Source organism: Lycium barbarum, chromosome 1 (assembly GCF_019175385.1).
Source record: "Lycium barbarum isolate Lr01 chromosome 1, ASM1917538v2, whole genome shotgun sequence".
NCBI classification, from domain to species: Eukaryota; Viridiplantae; Streptophyta; class Magnoliopsida; order Solanales; family Solanaceae; genus Lycium; species Lycium barbarum.
Genome location: NC_083337.1, coordinates 35,565,522 through 35,593,140, shown reverse-complemented (window position 1 = coordinate 35,593,140; position 27,619 = coordinate 35,565,522). Strand labels below are relative to the sequence as shown.

General features: G+C 37.8%; 1 protein-coding gene across 1 annotated transcript; it reads right to left on the bottom strand.

The window, feature by feature from the left end:
• Positions 1–717: 717 nt before the first annotated feature.
• Positions 718–7,696, bottom strand: LOC132634452 (protein DETOXIFICATION 21-like). Its single transcript, XM_060350666.1, is given in 11 exon segments — positions 718–1,063; positions 1,328–1,414; positions 1,509–1,627; positions 1,715–1,953; positions 2,052–2,108; positions 2,191–2,277; positions 3,015–3,088; positions 3,417–3,725; positions 3,728–3,892; positions 4,343–4,636; positions 7,271–7,696. Coding segments are annotated over 10 exon segments (1,476 nt in total). The 5' UTR covers positions 4,607–4,636; positions 7,271–7,696; the 3' UTR covers positions 718–988.
• Positions 7,697–27,619: the final 19,923 nt, after the last annotated feature.

Sequence of the window (27,619 nt, the reverse complement as noted above, 5' to 3'; positions counted from 1 at the left end):
AAGAATATATAACATGTCTTGTGTCGTTTAGTAGTTAGTATGTAATTTAACATTTACTACTCAGTTAATGTGTAACGTTTATTTAATTTATATTTTATTTTTCATTTCTGTTCGCATATATAACACATATTTAATTATTGCATGTGTTAAAATATTTATTTGAGTAAATCATTGAAATTAACTATATGCTTTAAAAATTAAAAAAATCAACAATTTTTTTTTATTAAAAACACAGCCGAATATGATTTAAATAGAGGCAACGTCTTACAAACTATTTGTAAAACGTTGGGAGAAAAAATTAATGAAAGGTATAACGTGGATCAGTCCACGTTTTACAACATATATTTGTAAAACGTGGACTGATCCACGTTATACAAAATTATTTGTATAACGTGGATCAGTCCATGTTATACCATTAAAAAAAAAAAAATTTGGTTGATCAGTCTGACATGAAATAAAAATTTGGGGTATAACGTGGACGACTCTACGTTATACCCGTTTTGGTATATATATTTTAGGCTACCCCTTTTGGTTTATACCGTGTATTTTTATACCCTTTAATCTCCGGACTCATATAAAGTGTATCTTTGGCCCAATTTAGTCCAACGGTTGTCACTATTATCTCGGTTTATGCACTTTTGTAATAATGTTCAAACACGGTGCATATCTATTTTGCAAGTGTATGCAAGCTCATGAATATGGTTGAAAGCTAAACATCGATTTATTACTGCACCGTTGTTGGATATTTTATGATTCCCAACATGTTGCTAACCATGTTTTGATTGGACTGAATGAAGTTTGGACAATAGGTTTCTATGACAAGCCACTTTAATTCTTCTTTTCTTTTCAATTCTACAATTTATGCTTTAATTTGAAGAAAGAAAGAGGAGGAGATAGGAATCCAATGAACCGCTGGTCCAATTATCAATTTGTATGAATAAAGGCAATATAAAATGATATGGCAGCAAATACGTATAATCTCTCAACTTCATGCAGCTTGTGAATCAGCATTAGGTTCGGCTTCTACATAAAACTTCTTCACTCGCTGCTGAGCAATTAATACCTGCAAGAGACACTTTGCTGAATGAAAAATAGTTTGACTTATGAGTTTAAATTCTATGTGATGAAAATGTAAAAAGTAGTAATTACAAAATTTGTAGGTAGCGTTAAATAATAGCATTAGTCGGTAATCTAGATTAAAATGATAAATAACCTGTTATAACAGGTTAAATAGTGTAAAATTCTTTACTTAAATTAAATTGTAATGTAGGAACATATTATTTGATAGTAGAGTCAAGCTAATGCACATATTAAAATGAAGAAATACCTGCTTGTCCCAATCAGTTTTCAGAGTGATCACAAGTAGTACAGTAGTTTGCGCCAGTGTACCAAACAACATTCCAATCCAGACACCCTACAAAATATAACCCTCAGCCAAAAGGGAAAAAAATACTGTATAAAAATGAGAAATCTGCCATCAGGAAAAAATGGAAAGATGAACAGCTTACTTTAACTTGCAGTTTGAAAACATAACCAAGCGCAACACCAACTGGAATGCCAACCAAGTAGTAACAGCCAATGTTAACATATGCTACTATGCTCTGCCATCCAGCTCCAACAGCTACACCTGTAGCAAGAAATCTTAAGGTCGTGAACATCAAATCTTGGAAAATATGTTTACATTTTCATTATGTCAATGAATCAAAGAAGTTACCAGAGAGAACGGGTTGAACACTGTTCAAAAGTATAGAAAATGCTAATAGAGGAGATAAGTGGTCGACTTCTTCAGCCACATCTTCACTTTCAGTGAATATATAAGCCAAACGTCCGCGCAAGAAGAGGAAGAACAGAAACAGGGTGAAGCCAATTACAAATGAGGTTATCACTATCATCAAGCTTGAAAACCTTGCTTCTTTTGCGCTCCCTCTTCCCAACTCGTTTGATACTCGTACACTAAAAGTTTTGTGAACGTGAATGAGAATTTGTCGCATAATTAAAAAAAATAAAAGTATCTGAAGTTCAAAGAAGAGGACTGTGGTTATATATAGTACCCTGCTGCAGCTAAGAAACCAAGGGAAATCATCATTTCCCAACCATTGATGTTAAGACTGCAAAAGAGGGGTAAAGACTTGATCAATAAGATGACTGATGTAAAAGAAAGTCTTAATGAAATTAATACAAGAAGATGACCATATAGAAAGAGCATCAATCTGGACCATAGCATTTTTCAGGTTTCCTGTTAGGAGAATCAGTATAGTGTTGTACCAGAGTTCAAGGCTGCCAAAAGTAAGTCCAAAAGAATCAAAATTTTGATCACATAAAACAACTAGGCTAGGCCATGGACATCAATCAGAACTGTTTATTACCACCATACTACAGAGAACTAATAGCATGAACCTCAGTTTGTATTCCCTTTGGAATATCTTCTAGGACCTAAATAGCTCTAGTAGCTGCATAAACCTGACTAAAAAGGAATCTATCGTGTAAAACAGAGTTGAAATCAATAAGGAAAAAATTGATACGCCATTAGCTACTCATGAAGCAACACTGTTTATTACCACCAGATTAAAGAAAATGTAATAGTATTCAACTTTAGTTCATATTCCCTTTCTAATATCTTCCAGGACCTAAATAGCTTTGGACCAGTGCAAAAAAACTTCAAATGATTCAAATTTTCATCACATAAAACAACCCTGTACCCCTAGGTTAGGCCATGGACAATTGGACATCAAACAAAAACTGCTTATTACCACCAGACTACAGAGAATGTAACAGCCATAAACCTCAGTTCATATTCCCTTTGTAATAACTTCCAGGACCTATATAGATAGCTTGAGACTAGGCATATAACCAGACCAAAAAGGAATCCATTGAATAAAAAAGAGTTGATATGGATAAGGAAAGCTTGATGCACCAATACCCACGTACTATTGGGCAAGCCAGTAGTTTCTATTTAGATTGTGATTTAACAAGAAGAGTGTGAATCAACTAGTATGCAATTTAGTGAGTCTCACCAGAGCATGGCACCTGAAGAGAAAGAAAGCTTGATAACAGGCCAGATATCTTTAAAGGCCAAAGAAGTAAATCCCTTCCATGTTTCTTTTTTTTTTGGTCAAATGAAAATATTTTATTCAACCAGTAGCAAATATTTACAACTAGCTTTGGACTCAGTTAGGATTCTCCACACGAACCAATAAGAACAATATCAAACACTCTATAGTGACCCACCTGTTATATGTTCAGGTGTGGTCTTACACTCTTGGATACCTATGTAATCTATACAAACAAGGTGCCCATCTATCATGTTTTTGTCCCACAATATGCAGCAACGATTTATCAGGTTTGGATGGAGAGAAACAATCGCAGATTTAACAAGCAAAAGAAGACATCCGAGACCCTTATCAGGGATATTGCACCTTCCATGTTTCTTTACATCCTCCACAAGTAACATATATTAATTGACCAATATTAGGAAGCCAATATGCCAATAGCATAGATATCATGGCACCAGTCATTCCAAACTTGAACTTCACGGTTAAAAGCCACGATAGGAAGATATGGATCACAAGAGTACATGCTGCTAAGTATGTAATGATCATATTCTTACTCTGCGCTTGTAAGAACATTTGGCATGTATAAGATGCAATGAATGCATAAATCACCGGTATTAACCATAATGAAATGACCCCGACCTCTTTAGCAATCGCTTCGTCCTGACCTCTTTAGCAATCGCTTTTAAAATCGGCGCTGTGAAAATAAAGACTGGTAAAAGCAGAGTCCCTGTTACAGTCGAGACAATCCATGATTTTTGGAGATATATGCCTAACATGTGATACTGTTTAGCACCATAGGCCTGTCCACACAGCGTTTCCAATCCACTTGCCATTCCTAACTGCACATTAACTCGAATGAAAGTTAAGGTTTATCGCTGCACAACTACTTATACAAATGAGCTACTCATGTAAACTATACATCTTCCCGTTGAAGTTTTAGAGAAACAGCACCTCATCTACACAAATTCTCTTATAATTAAGAGATAATGGTCAAAAACACACCTAAACTATCACTTTTTCCGTGAGTTTCACACCCCCAACTATCAGTTGTTCCCTTTTCCTAACTGAACTATCATCATCTATTCAACTAGGTGTGTTTTAATACATAGATAGTGATAGTTCAGGTAGGAAAATGGAACAATTAAAGTTGAGGTGTAGAACTCGTGAAAAAGTGATAGTTCAAGTGTGTTTTTGACCATTAACACTAGAATCAAGCTGGCTATCAAATGTTATTTTAAAGCAGTGTGCAAGAACCTTAAAAGACGGATAATATGGACAGGATGGAGTACCAGAATGCCATTCCCGAATCTGAGGAGGACAGTGATGACAAGGGCGAAGGCTGCTAGTTCAATAGATCCAATGTGACCAATGAATGCCTGGCTAATGACATTTACTCCAAAGGTTGAAAATCTAGTGAAAATGGCAGGAGCAGCAATCACCCACATTTTCTTCCACTCGTTTAATATCTTGTCCTTAATCTTCAATTCATTATCAATACCCTCTGGGACATGGACTTTACTCAACAGCTTCTCATTAATATCATCAGCTGCCATTTTGGTGATCAATTACAAGGCCTTCTCTCACTGCAACAACATATAATGAAAGTACATAAAATTAGTCCGATAAATTTTGCAGACTCAATACTCTCAATTCATACGTCCAAAGTGTTTGGACAACTCTTTTGATATAACAATTTGAGAATTTAGGATTGCGGTTGGAGATAAAACATCATTCCAAGGATGACAGAAACTAATGAATGATTGATTTGAAATTTGTACTGATGCTTATTAATACAAAATCAGGATTCTATGAGACTATGACATATATACGTGCTACATATTTTTAGCCTAATCTTCCCCTCGAGTCAATTTTATACGTATTAAACTTTGGTAGATACTCCCTCCCGTTTCATTTTTGTGGCTTGATTCGGAATATGAGGGTCAAACCAACAAATGCTAGGTGTGAATTCGAACATAGAATCTTCAACTTTTTAAAATAAAATCTACATATTTAGAACCTACATAAAAACTACTATATGTCACAATAGTAGTTTGTTTATAATTCAAAATATTTAAAAAGTCATAATAAAAAAAATACCATGTGACTCTCCAAATACTACACCTAAATGAAACAGGAGTACAAATTAACCAAAAAGAAAGTAAGTAAATCTATTGATCACGGAGTACTGAAATTACTGATTTCCAGTGACATGTTAAATGTACATATAGAATAGATAACGAATTAAGTATGCATGGTACTTTCCTGAGTTCTTTATTTGTAAAATGCTCTCTAGTCCCTATGTAATAACCACAAATTAGTATGCCAAGATAGATTCTTACACAGAATTCTTTTCCAAATAAAACTATCGTCACATGATATCCAAGCAAAATCATGGGCCGAACACGTCTGTATTGTTCTATTTTTCAATGTTGACTTCCTAGATAATCTAGTATATGTTACATTTTGAACGATTCTCAGGACTAATTTTTAAATTGAGCCAAGCTCAAAAGTGCATTTTTCTCCGCGGCATCAATGAAAAAGGAAAGCAAGAAAGTTGATGGATAGGCAACCCAAGTAAATTCCTCTTTTGGTTGGGTTACAATACTATTTTCCACTGAAAAATTTTCAGTGGCTATTCCCACATATATTTTGATTGAATCAATAAGAAAAAAAAATAGTAGAAGTAGTATTTTCACACGAAAGAATTAGGTATTTTTCCACAGTTTCAATGGAAATCTGTTTCACACCATATGTTTTTCCAATGAGCTGAAATTTGATAGGAAATATCATTATTTTATAGTATAAATTTCTCACTAAATATCCGTTAAAAAAAACCTTTGTTTCTAGTGAGAACTAGATTTCAGTCTCCACGAATCGAATCACAACGGCTACTACTATTATATATTTTGTGAAACCACGGGTTACATAAAAAGATTGTCTTTTTTGTTGGAATTACTAACACGTAGGAAGAAGCTTTCTAAAATTCACCTCTATCAAAGAATTTTTTTCTTGACAGGTGGAAAACAAACTGGTCGTCAGCCTCACCCCAAATTTAACTACTAAATCATTCAGAAGATATTTATGGAAAAGATTCATAAATAGATAGATTTATAGTTTTGAAAATAAAATAATTATCTACTATAAGAGGTAAATATGATTTGACAGTAATTAAATTCTTTTAAAGTGTGACGTATATAAGTTACCTCAAAGCAAAAATATAACCTCCATTTCAATTTCTGTAATCGCGTTTGATTGAACACGATTCACGAAATTTAAAAGAAATTATTTTTTGAGACATATGATCTAAAAGGATTAGAGTAGATATTTTCATAACTAAAATCATTTCATCGCCGATAAAATAAAAAGTTCAAAATTAATTTATTTTTAAATAATACCCCTCCGTCCCAATTTATGTGATATAGTTTGACTGGATACGGTCTTTAAGGAATAAAAGAAGACTTTTGAATCTTATGGTTTAAAACAAGTCAAAGATATTTGTATCGTTATAAATCATCCCGTTAAGCGTAAAAGACATAATTTAAAATTAAATTATTGTCAAATAAAAAATCTATCATTCGTTTTAAAACGGACTAAAAAAAAATTGCATCACATAAATTGAAATTTGGAAGAGAGGAAGTAAAACATTAACATTAAAAATCTGAAATCTACCATCTTAAACGGAGTAAAAGATGGAAAGCCAGGAAAGCAAATGACAAAAAGGCCGACAGATATCCTAACAGCTTTTAGTTGAGATCCCCACGTGGATCATCTACGTGCACAAATCTACAAAATCCTTCGATAGAACAGAAAGTTTTCTTATTTCTTTTTCATCCCCGTTCCCAAGCCCTGCCTTTTCCTTATTGCTTTTAATGATCATATATGATGGTTAATAAACAATCATCCAAACAAGTTTAGTTCTATTAAAATCAGGACATAAATCATGCTAAACCTAAAAGTGATTCTCATAAAGTTTTCTTGTCAAGCATCCAATTCATTGAAGCTAATAGCTGAGTTTGTAAGTAAAAGTTCAACGATTAAAGATCAAGAATTATGAACGAAAACTTCTTCTTTGCTTTGAACATTAAAAAAAAAAAAACTCCACATAATCCCTTCTCTAAGGAAGAAAAAGATGGTGTTTGCATGCATTAATGAGGAGCTAACTAAAAAAATTAAAAACAAGAAAGTGAAGAAGATGCAAAGAGAGAAGCTACACTTACAATTGGATTTAGGAGAGGCAGAGACAAGTGAAGAAAATTCAAAGAGCCAAATGGAGTTGTAGTTTTCTTGTACTATATTTTCTACTTCTCCTCCTACTCCTGTAAGTTGTTTGTGTCGGTAATAAGAAAGCAAGAACTCTAATAAGCTTTGTAGGTTTTGAAATACTACTTCTAATTTGCTCCTTCTTACTCACTATTCCTCTTTTCCTCATTTATGTGAAGGGATTCGGAATAAGATGACTGACCAACTATCAAATATTATGTAATCTCATCAAATCAACGCTTTTTAATTATCTTTTGTTCAAAATTTGGTCTGAACATTTCCATGTGTTACGCAGCTGTTCGTCACTTTGTTCTCAATTTTTCTTTACCTCCGGGGCATAGACTCAAAAGACAGGAGAGGAGCTTTTTCAAAAGGCTAAAAGCTTTTACGCATATAGGTATACTGAAGAAAGCTCCTACCTCCGTTTCAATTTATGTAAACTTATTTTTTTTAATCTGTGCTAAAATAAATGATTTTTTTTCTAATTTGACAATAAATTCATTTTATGAAGTGATTTACAGTCACACAAATAATCAAAACTTATTTTGAACCACAAGTTTCAAAAGTCTTCACTCTTTCTTAAATATCGTGTCCAATCAAATGGGTTCACATAAATTGAATCAAAGTATTAAAGTTTCTTTTCTATTATAAAAAGCTTTGTCCAGGGGGGACTCTTCAAATATCACTTTAAATTAAAGCATGACTTTTTAATGTGATTTTGGACGTATATTTCCAAGTTTTTTAAAACAAAATTATATTTTAACTCATTTATGAGATGTATTGCTCTGATTTTGTCATTTCAATTATACACTATTTTCATATTAGTCCGCTTAAAAATATGATTTATTTCTATATTTAAAAATAATTAACGTCAAAAAATTTATAACCATACATGCATGCTATGGTATGTTTAAAACCATAAATTTTAAAGTATTTAAATTTTGTTCCTAAACTCAAATCAATGCAGATCACTAAATTATTTAATAATAGATGAAGTACAAGATAAGTCAACATAAATAACAATTCAAAATATTTTAAAAAGGTTTTGAAGAAATTATAACGAAAGAAAAATTATTTAGCTGCATGCCCTAGACTATAATTAAGGTGGGACGAAAGTGTATCAAATGGCATTTGACTTTACTATTTTCGGCCTTTTTCATATAACCCCATCCAGATTCTCTGCTTGTACTGAAAATATGGTACGTCAGTTTTTAATTTCCAAAGAGAATATTATAAACAAATATAAAGCATTTCAACAATCCAAGATCATTATGATAAGAACAAGACAGTAATAGACAAAGAAAGAGCAAAAGCTTTTAAATCTAAAGAATCCATTCATAGCCTAATTACAATCTTTTATGCAACCATCGTATCTTTTCATACCATACATTCTGGAAAGCTACAGAGCTAAAAAAAATCAAGTTTTTATACGATATTGAGTTCGGTTGAAATGGAGAAACGTAAAATATAAATATTTATATAGTTGACTCCAATTTGCTTGAGATTAAGCTTAGTTTATCTTTTGGTTAAAAGTTTCTTTCGTTGTTGTTATTACGAACACGTATGTGGAAGAAACTTTTGTAAATTCCCCTCCATCAAAAACTTTTGTTGGGTAGCTGGAAAATGACAGCACCTGGATCCTCAGCCTCGACCCACAAAAAGCAAAAATATAAACCTAGAAAAGTAGAAGGAACAGCGCACGGTCCTCCACCCCTTTTTCTGTTTGTTTATCAAGATTAATATTTAAGAAATTGATGAACAATCATAAAAACAAGTTTAGTAATTTTATAAAAGGGAAAACGATCAAATATACTCCTCTACTTTGTTTTATTAGTTAACTTTATCCTCCGTTAGCGAAAGTGAACAAAAATACTCATGCCGTCTATAAACTTCAGACTTATACCCCTATTTGGATGAAACCCCCAAATCTTCTTAAATTATCCGATTTCAAAAAAATTACCACTTCCTTTATTGACCCGCCCCAAGCCGCCCATCATCATCTTCACCAAGCTTCTTTCACGGAGAAAAATGGAAAGAAGCAAAAACACATTTGATTAGTTGTACAATGAGATTAATTGAGGAATGAGATTAATTTCTTTATGGTTGTATAATGTCAAAGTTTACAACATGGGCAATCGACGTTTCCAGTTTTAATGACTTCTACAACTCCCACAACTACACATTTGATTTATGGAGCACAATTATAAGATCAGCAAAACACAAATTCAATGTGCACCATTCTACTAGGAATTGAACTAGTACTGATCAACGAGCTTCATACATTTAGTTTCAACCAGTATTTATTTCATAAATTCCAGTAAGCATGTGATTCCTAAGCATTGTTTTAAAAGGCAGTGTCAGGACTCGCCTCAGGGCTCGCCTGGGGGCAGGGCAGTGGCAAAACGCCCTGGGCTAACGTGCGGGGCTTAGTTCCTATGAGGCTTACGCCCTAAGCGCCCAACCAAACGCCTTAAACACGCCTAACGCCCAACGCCCAGGGCTCGCCTAACAGTTCTTACACAAATTATATTTTAAATTCCTTAATTAAAATCATTCACCCTCATAATTGTTTAACAAAATAATGATATTTAATAGTTTTTCATCTATAGAAATAGAAGATTGGGTGTAACTCATATAACAAGTCGTAGTATTGGATATTTACTATTTGAGAACGTCGTGAGGGTGAATCACTTATTTTAAAAAATAAAAAAAACACATAGCAGAATTGTACATTTTCACTTGTCATTGGTCATAAGTCCTATGTATCAGAATTATCATATAATTTTATTTTTTGTTCATGAAGAAGTTATGTTTTTCTTTCAACTACTTTCTCTCTCCTCTGCTCTTTCTCTCTCCTCTGCTCTCTCCCAGATCTGCCCACCCGCTACTTCGTCCGGCGACCATACGTCACCACTGTTCAGGTGACGCCGGCGACCAGGTAACGCCGGCCACTTTTCCGGCTAGATTTACTTTTCTTCTCTCTTTCCTTTTCTTCTTCTCCTCTTCTTCTTCTCTTCTCCTTTTTTTCCCTTTTTTAATCTGCTTCTGGCGCTGCCAGTACGCCGCTGCGCCATCCCCGGCGAATTTTTCCGGCCAGCCCTCTCTTTCTCTCTCCTTTTTCCCTTTTTCTTTTCTGCTTTTTCTCTTCTCCCTTTCAGGTATTTGTGAACATTTTTCCGGCAGTGAACAGTAACTTGACCGTGAACAGTGTTTTCCGGTGACAACCAGGTTCAGTTCAACTGGAGTTGGTACCTCCGGTTGCCATATCCATTATTTGTCCATACACTTGTAGTTATATTTTGCTGACTTTAGACCTTTGAATAATTTATTAGTTCATTCTTATTTTCGTGGCTTTGGTTAGTGATGGTAGACTAGGGTCATGTTCTCGTTCGGGGACGGGGGCGAGGTTTAGGAGGGGTAAGTGGGTTAAAGGAGCCTCTAGGTTGAGAGTAGGGTCTTGGAACATTGGGACGTTAACGGGGAAGTCCATAGATCTAGTTAAGATTCTTAAGAAGAGGAAGATTAATATAGCTTGTGTCCAAGAGACTAAATGGGTAGGACCTAAAGCTAAAGAGGTAGACGGGTATAAGCTGTGGTTCTCTGGTAGGTCGAAGTATAGAAATGGGGTGGGCATTTTAGTAGATAGTGATTTAAGGGACCAGGTGGTAGAGGTTAGGAAAGCCACTGATAGGATGATGTCGATTAAAGTGGTCGTTGAAGGGCTCACTTTGAACATTATTAGTGCATATGCTCCACAAGCGGGCTTAGGCGAGGAGGAGAAGAGGCGCTTTTGGGAGGATTTGGACGAATTAATGAGAAGCATATCGCCTACTGAGAAGTTATTCGTGGGAGGTGATTTCAATGGGCACATCGGGCCTATTTCGGGAGGTTATGATGATGTGCATGGAGGCTTTGGCTTCGGGGACAGGAATGGAGGAGGAGTCTCACTTTTGGATTTTGCAAGAGCTTTCGGGTTAGTGATAGCCAATTCGAGTTTCCCAAAGAAAGAAGAGCACTTGGTAACCTTCCGTAGTTCAGTGGCTAAGACCCAAATAGACTTTTTACTCCTTAGGAAGGACGATAAAGGTCTGTGCAAAGACTGTAAGGTCATTCCGAGCGACTATCTTACAACCAGACATAAGCTCTTGGTGATGGATTTAGGTATCAAGATGACGAGGAAGAAGAGGGTCGTGGATGACCGACCTAGGATAAGATGGGGGAGTTTGACCACGACTAGTGTCGGGGAGATGGGAGAGAAATTAAAAGTTATGGGGGTCTGGGATAGTAGTGGGGATGCGACAAGTATGTGGGATAGGACGGCTAGTTGCATTAGAGCGGTAGCAAGGGAAGTGTTGGGGGTCTCGACAGGTAGTCGTGGCCAGCATCGAGGGGACTGGTGGTGGAATGGAGAAGTTCAAGGGAAGGTGGAAGCAAAGAAGGTGGCGTATGCGAAGTTGATAGAAAACAAGGATGAGGTGGAGCAGTGGACGAATAGGGAACTTTATAAGATGGCGAGGAAGGAGGCGAAGTTGGCGGTTTCGACGGCAAAAATGGCAGCTTTTGAACGCCTTTATGCTGAACTAGAAGAGAAAGGAGGGGATCAGAAATTGTTCAAGCTAGCCAAGGCGAGGGAGAGAAAGGCACGTGATGTGGTTCAAGTGAAGTGCATCAAGGACGAGCATGGCAAAGTATTGGTAGAGGAGACTCTCATTAGACGGAGATGGCAGACATACTTCTCCAAACTCTTAAATGAAGAAGGGGACAGAGACATTGTGTTACACCTCGGAAAAACGTCCCCGTACATGTACAAGGAATAGAACGACAAGGGTATAAGTGTGGGGTGTTTTACTAAGCAAGGGGTTATGATTCGTGAATTTTTGGAAATGAAAAGGTTATGGAATTTTATTCAGCACAGTGGTCGTGAAGTGGTATACGGCCCGTAAAGTGATTTACGGACCGTAAACCACCATCGTCCTCCAGCCTTTCAAGTTTCAACTTTCTGTTAAGTGGTGAAATGCTTAAATACGACTTGGAATACGGCCCGTAAACCTCGATCATAAACTGCAATATTCTTCAGCCAACTTCTCTGTTTTGGACATGCTTAAATACGACTTGGAATACGGCCCGTAAACTGGTTTACGGACCGTAAACCTCGATCGTAAACTGCAATATTCTTCAGCCAACTTCTCTGTTTTGGACATGCTTAAATACGACCAGGGAGGACGGCTCGTGAACCAGTTTACGGCTCGTAAACTGTGGTTTACGACCACTGTTCACCCCGACTAGAATTCATTAAAGACCAGATTTTGAATTAATAAAAGGGACCAAGGCTTCATTTTATTCCATTATGCATCTACACCATTCAAGAACACTCTAGAAGCTCTCCAAATATTCATCCACAAAATTCAAGAGATCAAAGGGGAACCAATATCATCAACATCTAATTCATGAAAGCAAGTGCATGAGACTCTATTGGAAGTCATCTTCTTCAAGAAATCTCAAAAGGGTTGAAATAGGGTTTTGGTATAAAAAGAGTATTGTTGCTCAAGGCTTGTTCCACCATCATCCAAGGTATGTTTCATGACTATACCATATGGTTCAAGGTATTGAAAGGCTTAGATACTTGAAATGTATAAGAACATAGAAAATGGGCCTTGTATGGGTAAATAGTGGCACAATTGAATAGTAGTTGAATGGAGTCATGAATGTTGATAAGCTACGGTTGTGAATATGTTATAAATAACGTCTAGACCATGAAATAAGTATTATATACGACAAAACGTGATAACGATCTATAACCATGGATGTGGAGAAATTGGAGGAAAATGGTAGATTTTTCTTAAAGTGTATAAGTGATGATTGTTGAAAGTAATATTGTGAGTGTCGTTATGAATGTATGAGAGTGGAAATGAAACATGGGGAAAGTCTTAGAAATGAAGGGAGTGCTGCCCAATTTTCCTTAGAAATGGTAGTCCGTTCTTGTAATTACTTAGCTAACGACGACATGAATTCTCTTGAAGGTATACGAGTGCATTAAGGGAGAACGAGCAAGCAATAAGAATTGTAAACGTCGAAGGTATGTGAGGCTATTCCCTTTCTTTCAAAGGCATGATCCCTAGCTTACGATTTCATAAATGCTCCCATCTTTTCCTTGCTATCAAAGGTTAAATAATCTAAGATTCCGAAGCACGATTTCCTTCTTGATATTTCATAAATGTTTTCCAAAATACTCCTATTTTCCAAACCAAAGGTTGCGATTATGTGAGTGTTATGATAACGACCGTGGATATTGTTTTCAATAACAATGATGATGTCAAAAGTGAAAGTATCATTATGCTGACCATGATGAGAGCAAATCTTATGTTTAAAAGTTTCAAGTTTACGATTTCAAGGACTATATGAGAACGTTGAGCTATTTACTGATTTCTCAATTTATTCATGGATGGTGACTTTATTTCTAAATCTTCCAAAGTATATGAATGGATGTCTTATGAAGTTCATGAATTTATTCTATGCTTTCTTTTAATTCTATTCTTCATTGATAGTCTCGCCTTATAATAATTGCTCCTTCAAGGCGAGACAAAGCGACGATGATTACTCCATAACACAATCGGAGGCTTTCGACCTTACGTCACTCTAACGTACTTACAGCTTTTCCTTGGGCTCTCCAGCATGCCATGTATATTATGTATGTATATATATATGATATGAAAATGTTTTCAGGGGAAAGGGGGAAAGGTGAGGCGCTATAGACGCATAGCTACCTGTACAGCTGACATATCATGATTCCATCCTGGACGCGGGATATATGGGTTATGGATCGGGTCGTACGTTCCTCGGCACTAACTTATTATATTTATGGATCGGGTTGTACGTTCCTCGGCACTAACTTATTATATTTATGGATCGGGCCGTACGTTCCTCGGCACTAACGTATGATGACATATGGATCGGGCTGCGCGTTCCGCAGCAATTTACTATATGATGCTTTATGAGTATGCATGCATGGATCCGCCTTAAGAGGCAAGCAGTTATCGATTATCTCCTTGTTCTTACTTTACTTTACTTTCTTATTCTTACTTTATTTGTTGATGTATGCCTCACATACTCAGTACAATGTTCGTACTGACATCCTTTTCTTTGGATGCTGTGTTCATGCCCACAGGTAGACGGGAAAGCGGTCCAGACTGATAGGAGTCACTAGTCGAGCTGAAGAGCACTCCATCTTCCGGAGGTGCTAATTGGTTGTTCCTTTTGTGTATATATTTGTATGTCACTCAATAGAGGCTCATAGATGCTCGATGTGGGTTGTGTGGTTCCACAACATGGGTAGTACGCATATGTATAAGTATATTGAAATATGTTTTTGGTATCAACGCGTTATATTTTTGTAATGCAAAGAAAATCCTCTTTTTAAAGTTAACCGGAAATAAATGAATGATTGTTAAATGGGTTAGGTAAATGATAGTACAAGCGGTGCTCGGTGGTTAGTCCCGGGTACCCGCCGCGGCCCCTAGCCGGGTCGTGACAGAAGTGGTATCAGAGCAGTTCGTCCTAGGAAGTGTCTACGAGCCGTGTCTAGTAGAGTCTTGTTTATCGGTGTGTTGTGCACCACATCTATAAACAGGAGGCTACCGGGCATTTAGGAAACATGACCATCATTCTTCTTAATAGATCGTGCGATAGAGCTGTGTTATAAGACTATCTCTCCCCTAACGGTGCATTGTCATTCAGCAGAACCGATGAAGGGAAAAGCTACGACGGCCCAGAAAGGCAAGACGGTGGTTGAAGAAGGGCGTGATCGAGAGCCGTCTACGGATATGGAGGAGGGCGAACCCCAAAATAACGCCCCACTTCAATTTTCCCATACCTCGCCCACTTTTAAGGATCAGAGGGAAGCCTCGGTCTTAGCTCCAGTACCCCATGTTCCTTCACAAGATACTGCGGGCCAAGAGATGAGACAGGCCATTCTTTTACTGACTCAATTGGTAGCCGCTCAGACTCAGCGGCAGAAGCGAGTCACGATAACAGGGGTTGGAGAAAGGGAGCTAATTCCTTTGGGTCTGACCGTGAGATTAGAGATACACCTCCACAGTCTCCCAGACCCAGATTTGATGGACCTGCTTATTCAAGGTCATCCCAGAGTCTCAGAGTTTCTCGTTCTCGGGTTCAGGGTGATTCCGGTCAGAAGAGGTCACCAGTACCATGATGTATTCAGTGTCGCAGGTTACATTGGGGACCGTGTCGCCGGGGCTCGGATGTTTGTTATGCCTGTGCTAGGCCAGGCCATTTAAAGCGAAATTGTCCAACGCTACGTGGTAAAAGTGAGGTTCGGACTACGGGAATGGTAATGGGCTCTTCATCATCGACACACCCTCCAAGGTCAGGGCCACAGGGGCTAGTAAGCAGTGGTAGAGACCGAAGAACGCCTAGTCCAAGCGGACCCCAGCATCATACCCAGGCGTTAGCTGAACGACGGGATCCTGAGTCTTCCCCTGATATTACTCCAGGTATATTGTTAGCACCCTTTTATGATTAATGCGAACACATGTGCAGGTAATCCATATGGTAAATGATATATGACTGACTCAAAAGGATAACAGGTTAAGTATGCCTACTTCGTGAGGCTATCCTATGTTATGAGCACGTAACGGGGACTGTAATGTAAAGTATAACGAGGAAACGCCTAAGGGCATATTAAGCTTTATATGAATGCAAGCGTGAAACCAGCAAGCGAACCAGGGAACAGTAAATGAGAAAGCTTGAAGGACCTTGAAAGGGAAAACTCAGCGCAGGAATTCTTCAACGATCGAGACTATCAACAGAAAAAGGGGGAAGTCGAAGGGAATCAAAGTGAAGAGACATAGCAGAGTAGCAGTAGTCGTGCTTGGCATAATTAAGGGTATGGATGATATCTCTAGTGGGTGTAAAGGATTAAGACTGCGGTAAGGATAAATAATGAAAGTAGGATAATTAGTAGGAGGAAGGTCGACGCGACAGGAGCGAGATGGGGGAGGATCAGGATGGATAGAATTAGTTCAGGAAGCAAGGGACGGATTGACACAGATGGTGTATCCTAAAGAACAAAGCGGTACTCAGTTAAGAATATGGTTCCTCATGCGAAGAGTCAAGGATCGATTATTAAGTGGGAGGAGATAAGATAGCAAAGAGGAAGTGTACAAAGTATGAGTGCCTAAAGAATAGTGGCGTGGTAGTTAAAGGAGAACATATCTCCTACAAATATCCCATACCATGTTAGAACGAGTGAAGTGAATGAGGTAAGGAGTTGAAGAGGAAAAGATGATCATGAGTTGTGGGTCTACTGTACGACGATGAAGCGATGAAGTAGAGTGATAACTAATAATGATAGTGGTACAATGCGGAGATGAAATCGGTTCCAAGCGCAAACAAGAGTAAGAGAATAAGGAGGCATGGGGCGTATTAGCGGCGTAAGAGACCTAGGTCCTAGAGAAACGAAGGTGGCATTACGAACAAATTTTGAGTGTCAGAGAAGAGGGAAGTGACACTAGATGGGTGGCATGGATGGCTAGACCTACTATTAATGTAAGCGTCCCTATGGGGCAGGAAGTTGTTAAGTGGAGCGGATGTAGATGTAAACTCATAACTATTGGATGGGCTAGGTAAAATACATTTTTGTCCGGGTCGCTATATCGAGCGCGTTATTTGGTCACAAGACTGTGAGGTGAGTACGCTAAGACTTCACACATAAATTGCTATAGCCGTAGATTATGGGGAACGGTATGAGTAAGATGTAGTGTGGACAGAAGTACGTGAATTTAAGATTTACATGTACGAGTAAAACCCTTAAAAGGGGGGGGGGGGGGGGGGGGGGAGCGAAGAGAGAAGATACCAGCGTGAAGGTTGAAGTGATGAACCCTACGGGAGTGTATTGACTAAAAGCGGTAGAATAAGGACACGCAAAAGCAAGAAGAAGGGGGAAGAAGAAGAGCCGTGGGTCGGCAAAGATGGAAAAACACTGGTGAAGGGCAGAGGTGGACTCACAATTCTCTAAGATTATACCACCTCATCGTCCCTCTAAATTATAAATCTCAGCTGAATTTGTAGCGAAGTATAAGGCCGATCTGTGAGACGTTGTGTCCCATAAGGTCCCAAGTGGCACAAAACGAGGAACAAAATTGTGAAACTCTGATTGCACGACATGGTTGGAGGAGAGTTGGAATCAGTTAGGGAGTACTGATTTGTTACTATTACTCTTCCAGCAGAATGGAAACTCTCGTTTCTCTGTCCTTATATTGATTTAATGACTTCCGGGATTGAATACTCTTTTAGCCCAAATAAAAATATAACCCCGGAGAATGTTGTGAATATAGTGGGTGACGGTAGCCCCAAGAAGAAGACATGCAGGCCTGAGACACAGAATAATTCATGATATTAACATGGGTCTTATTGTAAAGTTACCCCGTTCCCGAGGTAAGGGCGTTAGCGAAAAGGGCATTGAGAAGGATATTGACACTTAGATGAATAGGACCGTGGATACGGCATACAGATGAATACGACTATGGATGTGAAGATAGACATGGATGCAGGTATACGGATGGATGGGTACGAATGAGAAACGCGCAAAAAGAGTATGTAATTCGTAGATGTTTACGCGTCGCCAATGAGACCAAGTGAATACTTAGGAGAAGAGTAAGAGGTAAAGTAAGGGTGAGAGAGTCATGATGCCCGAGGTGAGTTAAAGGAGGGTATGTTGTAAACGGAACTGAAATGTCGAGTTGGAATTGCTGTGAGAGACAAATGGAATAATTGCTTGGGGCATAGTATAAGTACAGGTTACCTACTCACCATAGAAGCCCGAGGATATGACAACCTACGAGAGCGATAGAATCACGGAATAAAGAGGGAGTTAGGTTCCGATGCATTAGATCCTATAAGATCGTATGCAACAAGCAAGGTAACTTATAAATATGTTGGAACTCCCACTAGGATCATGTCAATAAAACGATGCCCAAATGACAAGAAAGTTGATGTATGAGAAAGTACCTTTTTCCACATTAGATAGGTAAGTGCGAGGACTTCGAAAAAGGAGGTGGCTTAAATCAGAGTTTGGTGGCAAAAGCAATACTCGGGAAGAAATACTAGGGAAGACAGAGTGAATGCGGAAGCCAAGTATCAGCACCTAGTCGAATTTCCAGGAAGAGTTCATGATGGTAAATTTTATGTTTTTGGTCGTGTGTAACCATAAATGTGTTAATATTGTGATATGGCCCTGCGAGGCGAAGATATTGTGGGTTGTTGTAATGGAAAGGTAGTGTCCAAATTACAAAGGAAACTCTGGCCAATTTTCTTAGAATCCCTGCTGAGTTAACATTCGAGGACGAATGTTCCAAAAGGAGGGAAGAATGTTACACCTCGGAAAAAAGTCCCCGTACATGTACAAGGAATAGAACGACAAGGGTATGAGTGTGGGGTGTTTTACTAAGCAAGGGGTTATGATTCGTGAATTTTTGGAAATGAAAAAGTTATGGAATTTTATTCAGCACAGTGGTCGTGAAGTGGTATACGGCCCGTAAAGTGATTTACGGACCGTAAACCACCATCGTCCTCCAGCCTTTCAAGTTTCAACTTTCTGTTAAGTGGTGAAATGCTTAAATACGACTTGGAATACGGCCCGTAAACTGGTTTACGGACCATAAACCTCGATCGTAAACTGCAATATTCTTCAGCCAACTTCTCTGTTTTGGACATGCTTAAATATGACTTGGAATACGGCCCGTAAACTGGTTTACGGACCGTAAACCTCGATCGTAAACTGCAATATTCTTCAGCCAACTTCTCTGTTTTGGACATGCTTAAATACGACCAGGGAGGACGGCTCGTGAACCAGTTTACGGCTCGTAAACTGTGGTTTACGACCATTGTTCACCCCGACTAGAATTCATTAAAGACAAGATTTTGAATTAATAAAAGGGACCAAGGCTTCATTTTATTCCATTATGCATCTACACCATTCAAGAACACTCTAGAAGCTCTCCAAATATTCATCCACACAATTCAAGAGATCAAAGGGGAACCAAGATCATCAACATCTAATTCATGAAAGCAAGTGCATGAGACTCTATTGGAAGTCATCTTCTTCAAGAAATCTCAAAAGGGTTGAAATAGGGTTTTGGTATAAAAAGAGTATTGTTGCTCAAGGCTTGTTCCACCATCATCCAAGGTATGTTTCATGACTATACCATATGGTTCAAGGTATTGGAAGGCTTAGATACTTGAAATGTATAAGAACATAGAAAATGGGCCTTGTATGGATAAATAGTGGCACAATTGAATAGTAGTTGAATGGAGTCATGAATGTTGATAAGCTACGGTTGTGAATATGTTATAAATAACGTCTAGACCATGAAATAAGTTTTATATACGAGAAAACGTGATAACGAGCTATAACCATGGATGTGGAGAAATTGGAGGAAAATGGTAGATTTTTCTTAAAGTGTATAAGTGATGATTGTTGAAAGTAATATTGTGAGTGTCGTTACGAATGTATGAGAGTGGAAATGAAACATGGGGAAAGTATTAGAAATGAAGGGAGTGCTGCCCAATTTTCCTTAGAAATGGTAGTCCGTTCTTGTAATTACTTAGCTAACGATGACATGAATTCTCTTAAAGGTATACGAGTGCATTAAGGGAGAACGAGCAAGCAATAAGAATTGTAAACGTCGTAGGTATGTGAGGCTATTCCCTTTCTTTCAAAGGCATGATCCCTAGCTTACGATTTCATAAATGCTCCCATCTTTTCCTTGCTATCAAAGGTTAAATAATCTAAGATTCCGAAGCACGATTTCCTTCTTGATATTTCATAAATGTTTTCCAAAATACTCCTATTTTCCAAACCAAAGGTTGCGATTATGTGAGCGTTATGATAACGACCGTGGATATTGTTTTCAATAACAATGATGATGTCAAAAGTGAAAGTATCATTATGCTGACCATGATGAGAGCAAATCTTATGTTTAAAAGTTTCAAGTTTACGATTTCAAGGACTATATGAGAACGTTGAGCTATTTACTGATTTCTCAATGTATTCATGGATGGTGACTTTATTTCTAAATCTTCCAAAGTATATGAATGGATGCCTTATGAAGTTCATGATTTTATTCTATGCTTTCTTTTAATTCTATTCTTCATTGATAGTCTCGCCTTATAATAATTGCTCCTTCAAGGCGAGACAAAGCGACGATGATTACTCCATAACACAATCGGAGGCTTTCGACCTTACGTCACTCCAACGTACTTACAGCTTTTCCTTGGGCTCTCCAGCATGCCATGTATATTATGTATGTATATATATATGATATGAAAATGTTTTCAAGGGAAAGGGGGAAAGGTGAGGCGCTATAGACGCATAGCTACCTGTACAGCTGGCATATCATGATTCCATCCCGGACGCGGGATATATGGGTTATGGATCGGGCCGTACGTTCCTCGGTACTAACTTATTATATTTATGGATCGAGCCGTACGTTCCTCGGCACTAACTTATTATATTTATGGATCGGGTCGTACGTTCCTCGACACTAACGTATGATGACATATGGATCAGGCTGCGCGTTCCGCATCAATTTACTATATGATGCTTTATGAGTATGCATGCATGGATCCGCCTTAAGAGGCAAGCAGTTATCGATTATCTCTTTGTTCTTACTTTACTTTACTTTCTTATTCTTACTTTATTTCTTGATGTATGCCTCACATACTCAGTACAATGTTCGTACTGACATCCTTTTCTTTGGATGCTATGTTCATGCCCACAGGTAGACGGGAAAGCGGTCCAGACTGATAGGAGTCACTAGCCGAGCTGAAGAGCACTCCATCTTCCGGAGGTGCTAATTGGTTGTTCCTTTTGTGTATATATTTGTATGTCACTCAATAGAGGCTCATAGATACTCGATGTGGGTTGTGTGGTTCCACAACATGGGTAGTACGCATGTGTATAAGTATATTGAAATATGTTTTTGGTATCAACGCGTTATATTTTTGTAATGCAAAGCAAATCCTCTTTTTAAAGTTAACCGGAAATAGATGAATGATTGTTAATTTGGTTAGGTAAATGATAGTACAAGCGGTGCTCGGTGGTTAGTCCCGGGTACCCGTCGCGGCCCCTAGCCGGGTCGTGACAGAAGTGGTATCAGAGCAGTTCGTCCTAGGAAGTGTCTACGAGCCGTGTCTAGTAGAGTCTTGTTTATCGGTGTGTTGTGCACCACATCTATAAACAGGAGGCTACCGGGCATTTAGGAAACATGACCATCATTCTTCTTAATAGATCGTGCGATAGAGCTGTGTTATAAGACTATCTCTCCCCTAACGGTGCATTGTCATTCAGCAGAACCGATGAAGGGAAAAGCTACGACGGCCCAGAAGGGCAAGACGGTGGTTGAAGAAGGGCGTAATCGAGAGCCGTCTACGGATATGGAGGAGGGCGAACCCCAAAATAACGCCCCACTTCAATTTTCCCATACCTCTCCCACTTTTAAGGATCAGAGGGAAGCCTCGGTCTTAGCTCCAGTACCCCATGTTCCTTCACAAAACCAGGGTAAGGACAGTAGGAGGAGACTCAGAGCACTTTCCAGTTGTGATGGGGTTGCATCAAGGATCAGCTCTTAGTCCGTTTTTATTTGCTTTGGTGATGGATGGATTGACGCGGCAAATTCAAGGTGAGGTGCCATGGTGTATGCTTTTCGCGGATGACATAGTCCTGATCGACGAGACTCGTAGCGGAGATAACGCTAAGCTGGAGGATTGGAGACAAACTCTGGAGTCTAAAGGGTTTAAGCTGAGTAGGACCAAGACAGAGTACTTAGAGTGTAACTTTAGTGAAGCACCTCAGGAGGCTGGCTTGGAAGTGAGGCTTGGTACCCAAGCTATCCAGAAGAAAAGTAGTTTCAAGTATCTTGGGTCTATTATGCAAGGCAGCGGGGAGGTTGACGATGATGTCACACATCGTATTGGGGCAGGGTGGATGAAATGGAGGCTTGCTTCCGGAGTGCTATGTGACAAGAAGGTGCCACCACAACTTAAGGGCAAGTTCTACAAAGTGGTGGTTAGACCGACTATGTTGTATGGGGCGGAGTGTTGGCCAGTTAAGATTTCTCACGTTCAAAAGATGAAAGTTGCTGAGATGAGAATGTTGAGATGTGTGGCCACACCAAGAGTGACAGGATTAGGAATGAGGATATTCGGGACAAGGTGGGAGTGGCCTCGGTGGAAGACAAGATGCGAGAAGCGATATTGAGATGGTTTGGGCATGTGAAGAGGAGAGACACGGATGCCCCAGTGCGGAGGTGTGAGAGGTTGGCCATGGATGGTTTCAGACGAGGTAGGGGTAGGCCAAAGAAGTATTGGGGAGAGGTAATTAGACACGACATGGCGCAGTTACAGCTTACCGAGTACATGACCTTAGATAGGAGGGTTTGGAGGACCCACATTAGGGTAGAAGGCTAGTAAATAGTCTCGTTATCCTGTCTTATTAGTAGTTGCATTATCATAGTATAATTTCTTGTGCTCTGATTTATGTTATTATCTGTTATTTCCTGTGCTTTGATTATTCTATGTTATCTGTGTCGCTTGCGTTACTTCATTTCCATATCGCTTTGAATCTCTTAGCATTATCTGACCTCTTTTTATGTTTTTTATTGAGCCGAGGGTCTTTCGGAAACAGCCGTCCTACCTTGGTAGGAGTAAGGTCTGCGTACACTCTACCCTCCCCAGACCCCACGTGGTGGGATTTCACTGGGTTGTTGTTGTTGTTGTTGTTGTTGTTGTTGTTGAAGTTATGTTTTAATTGTAATATTGATAAATTTTATTGATTATTTGCTTATAGGGAGATAAAATGAATAGTATGATAGTAATAGTGTTTTAAGAAACTGTGTTTTTTTCCGTGTTTGAAAGTTAAAATGTTAGAATTGTTTTGTATTTCATAATAGCTTTTATTTCATTGTATTGTTTATACATGTAAATTATGTTATATATAATTATAAGTTATAAGCGGTGTATAATGGGCTTTGATCATTTTTTTTGTGAGGATCAAGCGCGCGCGCTCACAGACACACACACACACACATATATATATATTTCATTTATTTACAGTTTTCTTTTATTTTTTTTATGTAATTTTACCTATTTAAAAATATTTATTGTAATTATATTATTTTAAAAAATACTAAAAATTAAATACCCATGGGGCTTTCGCCCCGTGCCTCGAGGCTTACGCCTCGACGAGGCGTATGTAAAACGCCCCGCCTTACGCCCCCGCCTTTTAAAACACTGTTCCTAAGACGCCAATTTCACAGGCAGCTGTGCGAATATCTAGATTCTTGTTGATAAAAATTTACAACAGATATTCACAAGCGGCTGAAGTTCTTCTTGATTGCCATTAAATAAACCATAAGAATGAGTAAACACTTATATTTAGATACAAGCAAACAATTGTAGAATGCCAGAGTTTACAAGGTTTAAGCTAATTGTCTTTCCAGTTTTAAGGACTTCTATAAAGTTTAGGCTTATCTCATGGTTATTCTTAAATCACAAGTCCCACATTTGATTTTTGGGTACCACAATTTTTCAAATGGATTTTGGGGTTTATCAAGCTAAGAGTTTTAAAGGTGAAATGGATTTTGGGGTTTATCATTTGGGTGTGTGTTTTTGCTTCTTTTTTTTTTCTCCATGAAAGAAGCTTGATGAAGATGATGATAGGCGGGTCGGTGCGGGTCAATAAAGAAAGTGGGTAATTTTTTTGAAATCAGGTAATTTAAGAGGATTTGGGGGCTTTCATCCAAATAGGGGTATAAGTGTGAAGTTTATAGACGGCAGGGGTATTTTTGTTCACTTCGCTAACGGAGGGTAAAATTAACTAATAAAACAAAGTATAAGGGTTTATTTGACCATTTCCCCTTTATAAAATTACTAATATATAATAACTAAAAACTAAAACTGATTCATAAAGGGGTCGTCATTTTCTGGGTGAACAAGTTACATAGGAATTATATAGGGATTAAAATATGAGGACAACATAAAGACGGGATTACTCAGTGATAGAAAATATTTTTATTGATAGATGTTTGGTTCGTTGGATTAAAAAAAGAATATACGGATTATAGGGTATGTATGTATAATATAAAGCACTGTATTTGATATTTCAGTAGATAAATTGGGATGACTACATAGAAAAAGAGCTTCGGAGAAGGACACTTTTGTGTTTTATTTCCAGATTAGTAATCCTGAAATTATTATCCACATTAAGTATAGATAAAAATAATACTCCCACAATTGAATTATAAATAATACAGAATATTGTAAGTCGTAGATAAAAAGTTCAACCAAGCATAAAATAAAATAATTTCATAATTTATCCCAAAATTATTACTTCATTATCCCACAAATCGAAGACCCCTAAAGTTTCACTCTAGTATTACAGGGTCCGGAACTTTTTTAACCTAAAAAAAAAAAAAAAAAAAAAAGGAATCAAACTAACCCGTTAAAAAAAAAACCCAAAGTATGAAGTCTCTTTCCACCCTGACCCCAACTTTTATTCTTTGGAAATCAAACTCAAAATTAAGCTTTTTTTTTCGTACTTTGACCGAAGATTAGTCACGTTTCAAAACACTGGAATATAAATATTTTATATAGAACTTAATATTTTTTCTAGTGTACAATAATATCGGCTCATTACATCAAGTTTACCTATACATTTGGATCGTCGTTTTAGGGGTTGTAAAGTGCTCTGAAGTACGTTTGAAAACTTGTTATGTTTAGGTTTAAGTGTCATATTTTATAGGGTTTTGATTAATCTCTTTTGTTTTACTCCCAAAGCTATGAAAGTACTTTTTTGGTTCAAGAAAGATGGAAAAGAAAAAATTACTCTGCTTTGTATTAGGTTTTTTTTTCTTTTATGTCTTTTTTATTTTGTTATTGTATTGTGTAATCCGCACCTTTTGAATGTGCAAAAATAAATATAATATTTAAAAATAATTCATCCAATACGAGAGGTTCATAATAAATAAAAAATATTTCATTCCATTAGCAACGAAATACATCATTAAATTACAATAAACTTAAAAAAAAAAAAAACAAGTTCGAGACACTCTTCTACTTCCAGATGTGCTGCCACCACGGGAGTTTTGCCCACATGAACGTTTATCATGCCCAAATTGCTTACATGTCGAGCACTTGCGAGAGTAAGTCTTTTCGCTAACATCAGTAACGATATGTTTGTTTCCTCCTTTACCGTCGTAATAACTCGTTCTAACTTCATACACTCGTTGAATGACATCATACTCGGTCATTTGGTGACTCTATGCCTTTTTTCTATGGTGCTCCATCTTTTTGTAGGACTTTGGCATCCATGTTCCGTCCTCAGCTCATATGGCTCTGGCCTGCCTTGTCCTATCCGCAAATCGCTCCACGGCCTGCTTGAAAGTTAGTCTTACCATTGCGGTGATAGGTAGTCCTCGAGTAGATTTGAGGAGTCCATTGAAAGACTCTGAGTTGTTCGTTGTAAGCATGCCCCATATCCTTCCTCCATCAGCATAAAGCGTCCATTTTTCAACTTCTAATTTCATCAACCAAACATATGCCTCTTCACTCACTTCCCTTAGCAGCTCCATTTTTGCAGTCCATTTTCTTTGTTGATGCCGCATCACAGCCCCCCACATCAATTTGTTTACAGTGCCATTTCCAAACTTTGTTTGCAAATTAGCCTTTAAGTGCCTTAAACAATATCGATGGTAAGCATGTGGAGGCTACCACCCTTCCAGAGTACGCATATTGTGCAATATGCCTTTATGACGATCCGATAGGACACATATGCCCTGACGACTCTTAATAACATGAGTTTTTAGATGAGTCAAGAACATCCCCCATGTCTCGTTGCTCTCATTGGCGGCAATTGCGAAAGCAAGAGGGAATATTAACCCATTGGCATCTATTCCTACTACAATTAGGAGCTTAATGTCATATCAGCCATATACATGCGTCCCATCTATCGATATCACATTCCGACAATGAGCAAAACCATCAATACTTGGTTTGAATGCCCAAAAGACGAAGTCGAAAATTCTTCCTTCTAAAAGCCGCCACTGTACAACAGTGCCAGGATTAGCATGTTGTAGAGCCGCCATATACCTCGGCAACGCCCGAAAAGAGGATTCCCAAGTTTCAAAGATCATCTCAAAAGCACGTCTACGCCCGAGAAATCCCTTTTTCTTGCTTATGATTTTATCATATTTGGAGTGGACCATCATAATACAAGTTTTGATGGGCATCCTGCATAAGTTTAAACAAACAACATTTAGCAATGATATTTTAATTGCTATAAAATATATAATGTACTAGGTCAGATAAGTTACCTTAGAGTTTCCTCAATGTCTTTAAGTAACACCTGAGCAATCATATTTATATCTAAATTAAAATGATCTGCTCGACTTTGTCCCGTATCACAAGTGTTCCTTGGGTGGAATTTTGTGATTTCCCACAGACCATCAGGCTTAACAATTCTCCGAAGCAACCACCGAGAGCCTTGAATCTTTCGCTTACAAACCAGCCTCCACACCGGTTTGTTTGAGTCATCAACCTTAAACTCCCTCATATCCTTTATACAATACATTCTGATAGCCCGTTACAACATCTTTTTTGTTATAGCCCGTATTTTGTACGTTAGAATATTTCGAGGTAGTCGTGGAATGTTGAGGGCAAGACCATTTTCCAAAATTGTTTTAATGTACAAGTTGTTTATGAATATTATTTATGAATACTATTAGTATGGAAATATTGAGAAAGGCTAAGGGTAAAAAGGAAAATTCACAAAAGGGTTCATGGTAATATTGTGAAAGGCTAGGGGCAAAACGGGAATTTCACGAAAAGTTCAAGAAAATTCTTGAAAGGGGCCATTGTGGCCGTGTGATATATATATAAATATATATAGAAAAGTGGTGACAATCATAAAATAATTAGTCATCTTATTTTAATATTTAAGGAAACTTCAAGAAAGAGACATGTGTTCACATGGTATTGGAAGGAGCTATATATATATATATATATATATATATATATATATATATATATATATATATATATATATATATATATATATATTTAGAGAGAGATGACCAAAGCAAGACATATTTTCATCTTTAAAACTCAAAGAAACTCCAAGAAAAACCAAGGAGACATTCGGCCATGGCTAGGGACAACTGACTCCATGGAGTTGATCAAGAAACATTATTTTCTCCTAATATTCCAACCAATTGGAATGTCCTTATTAACATGAA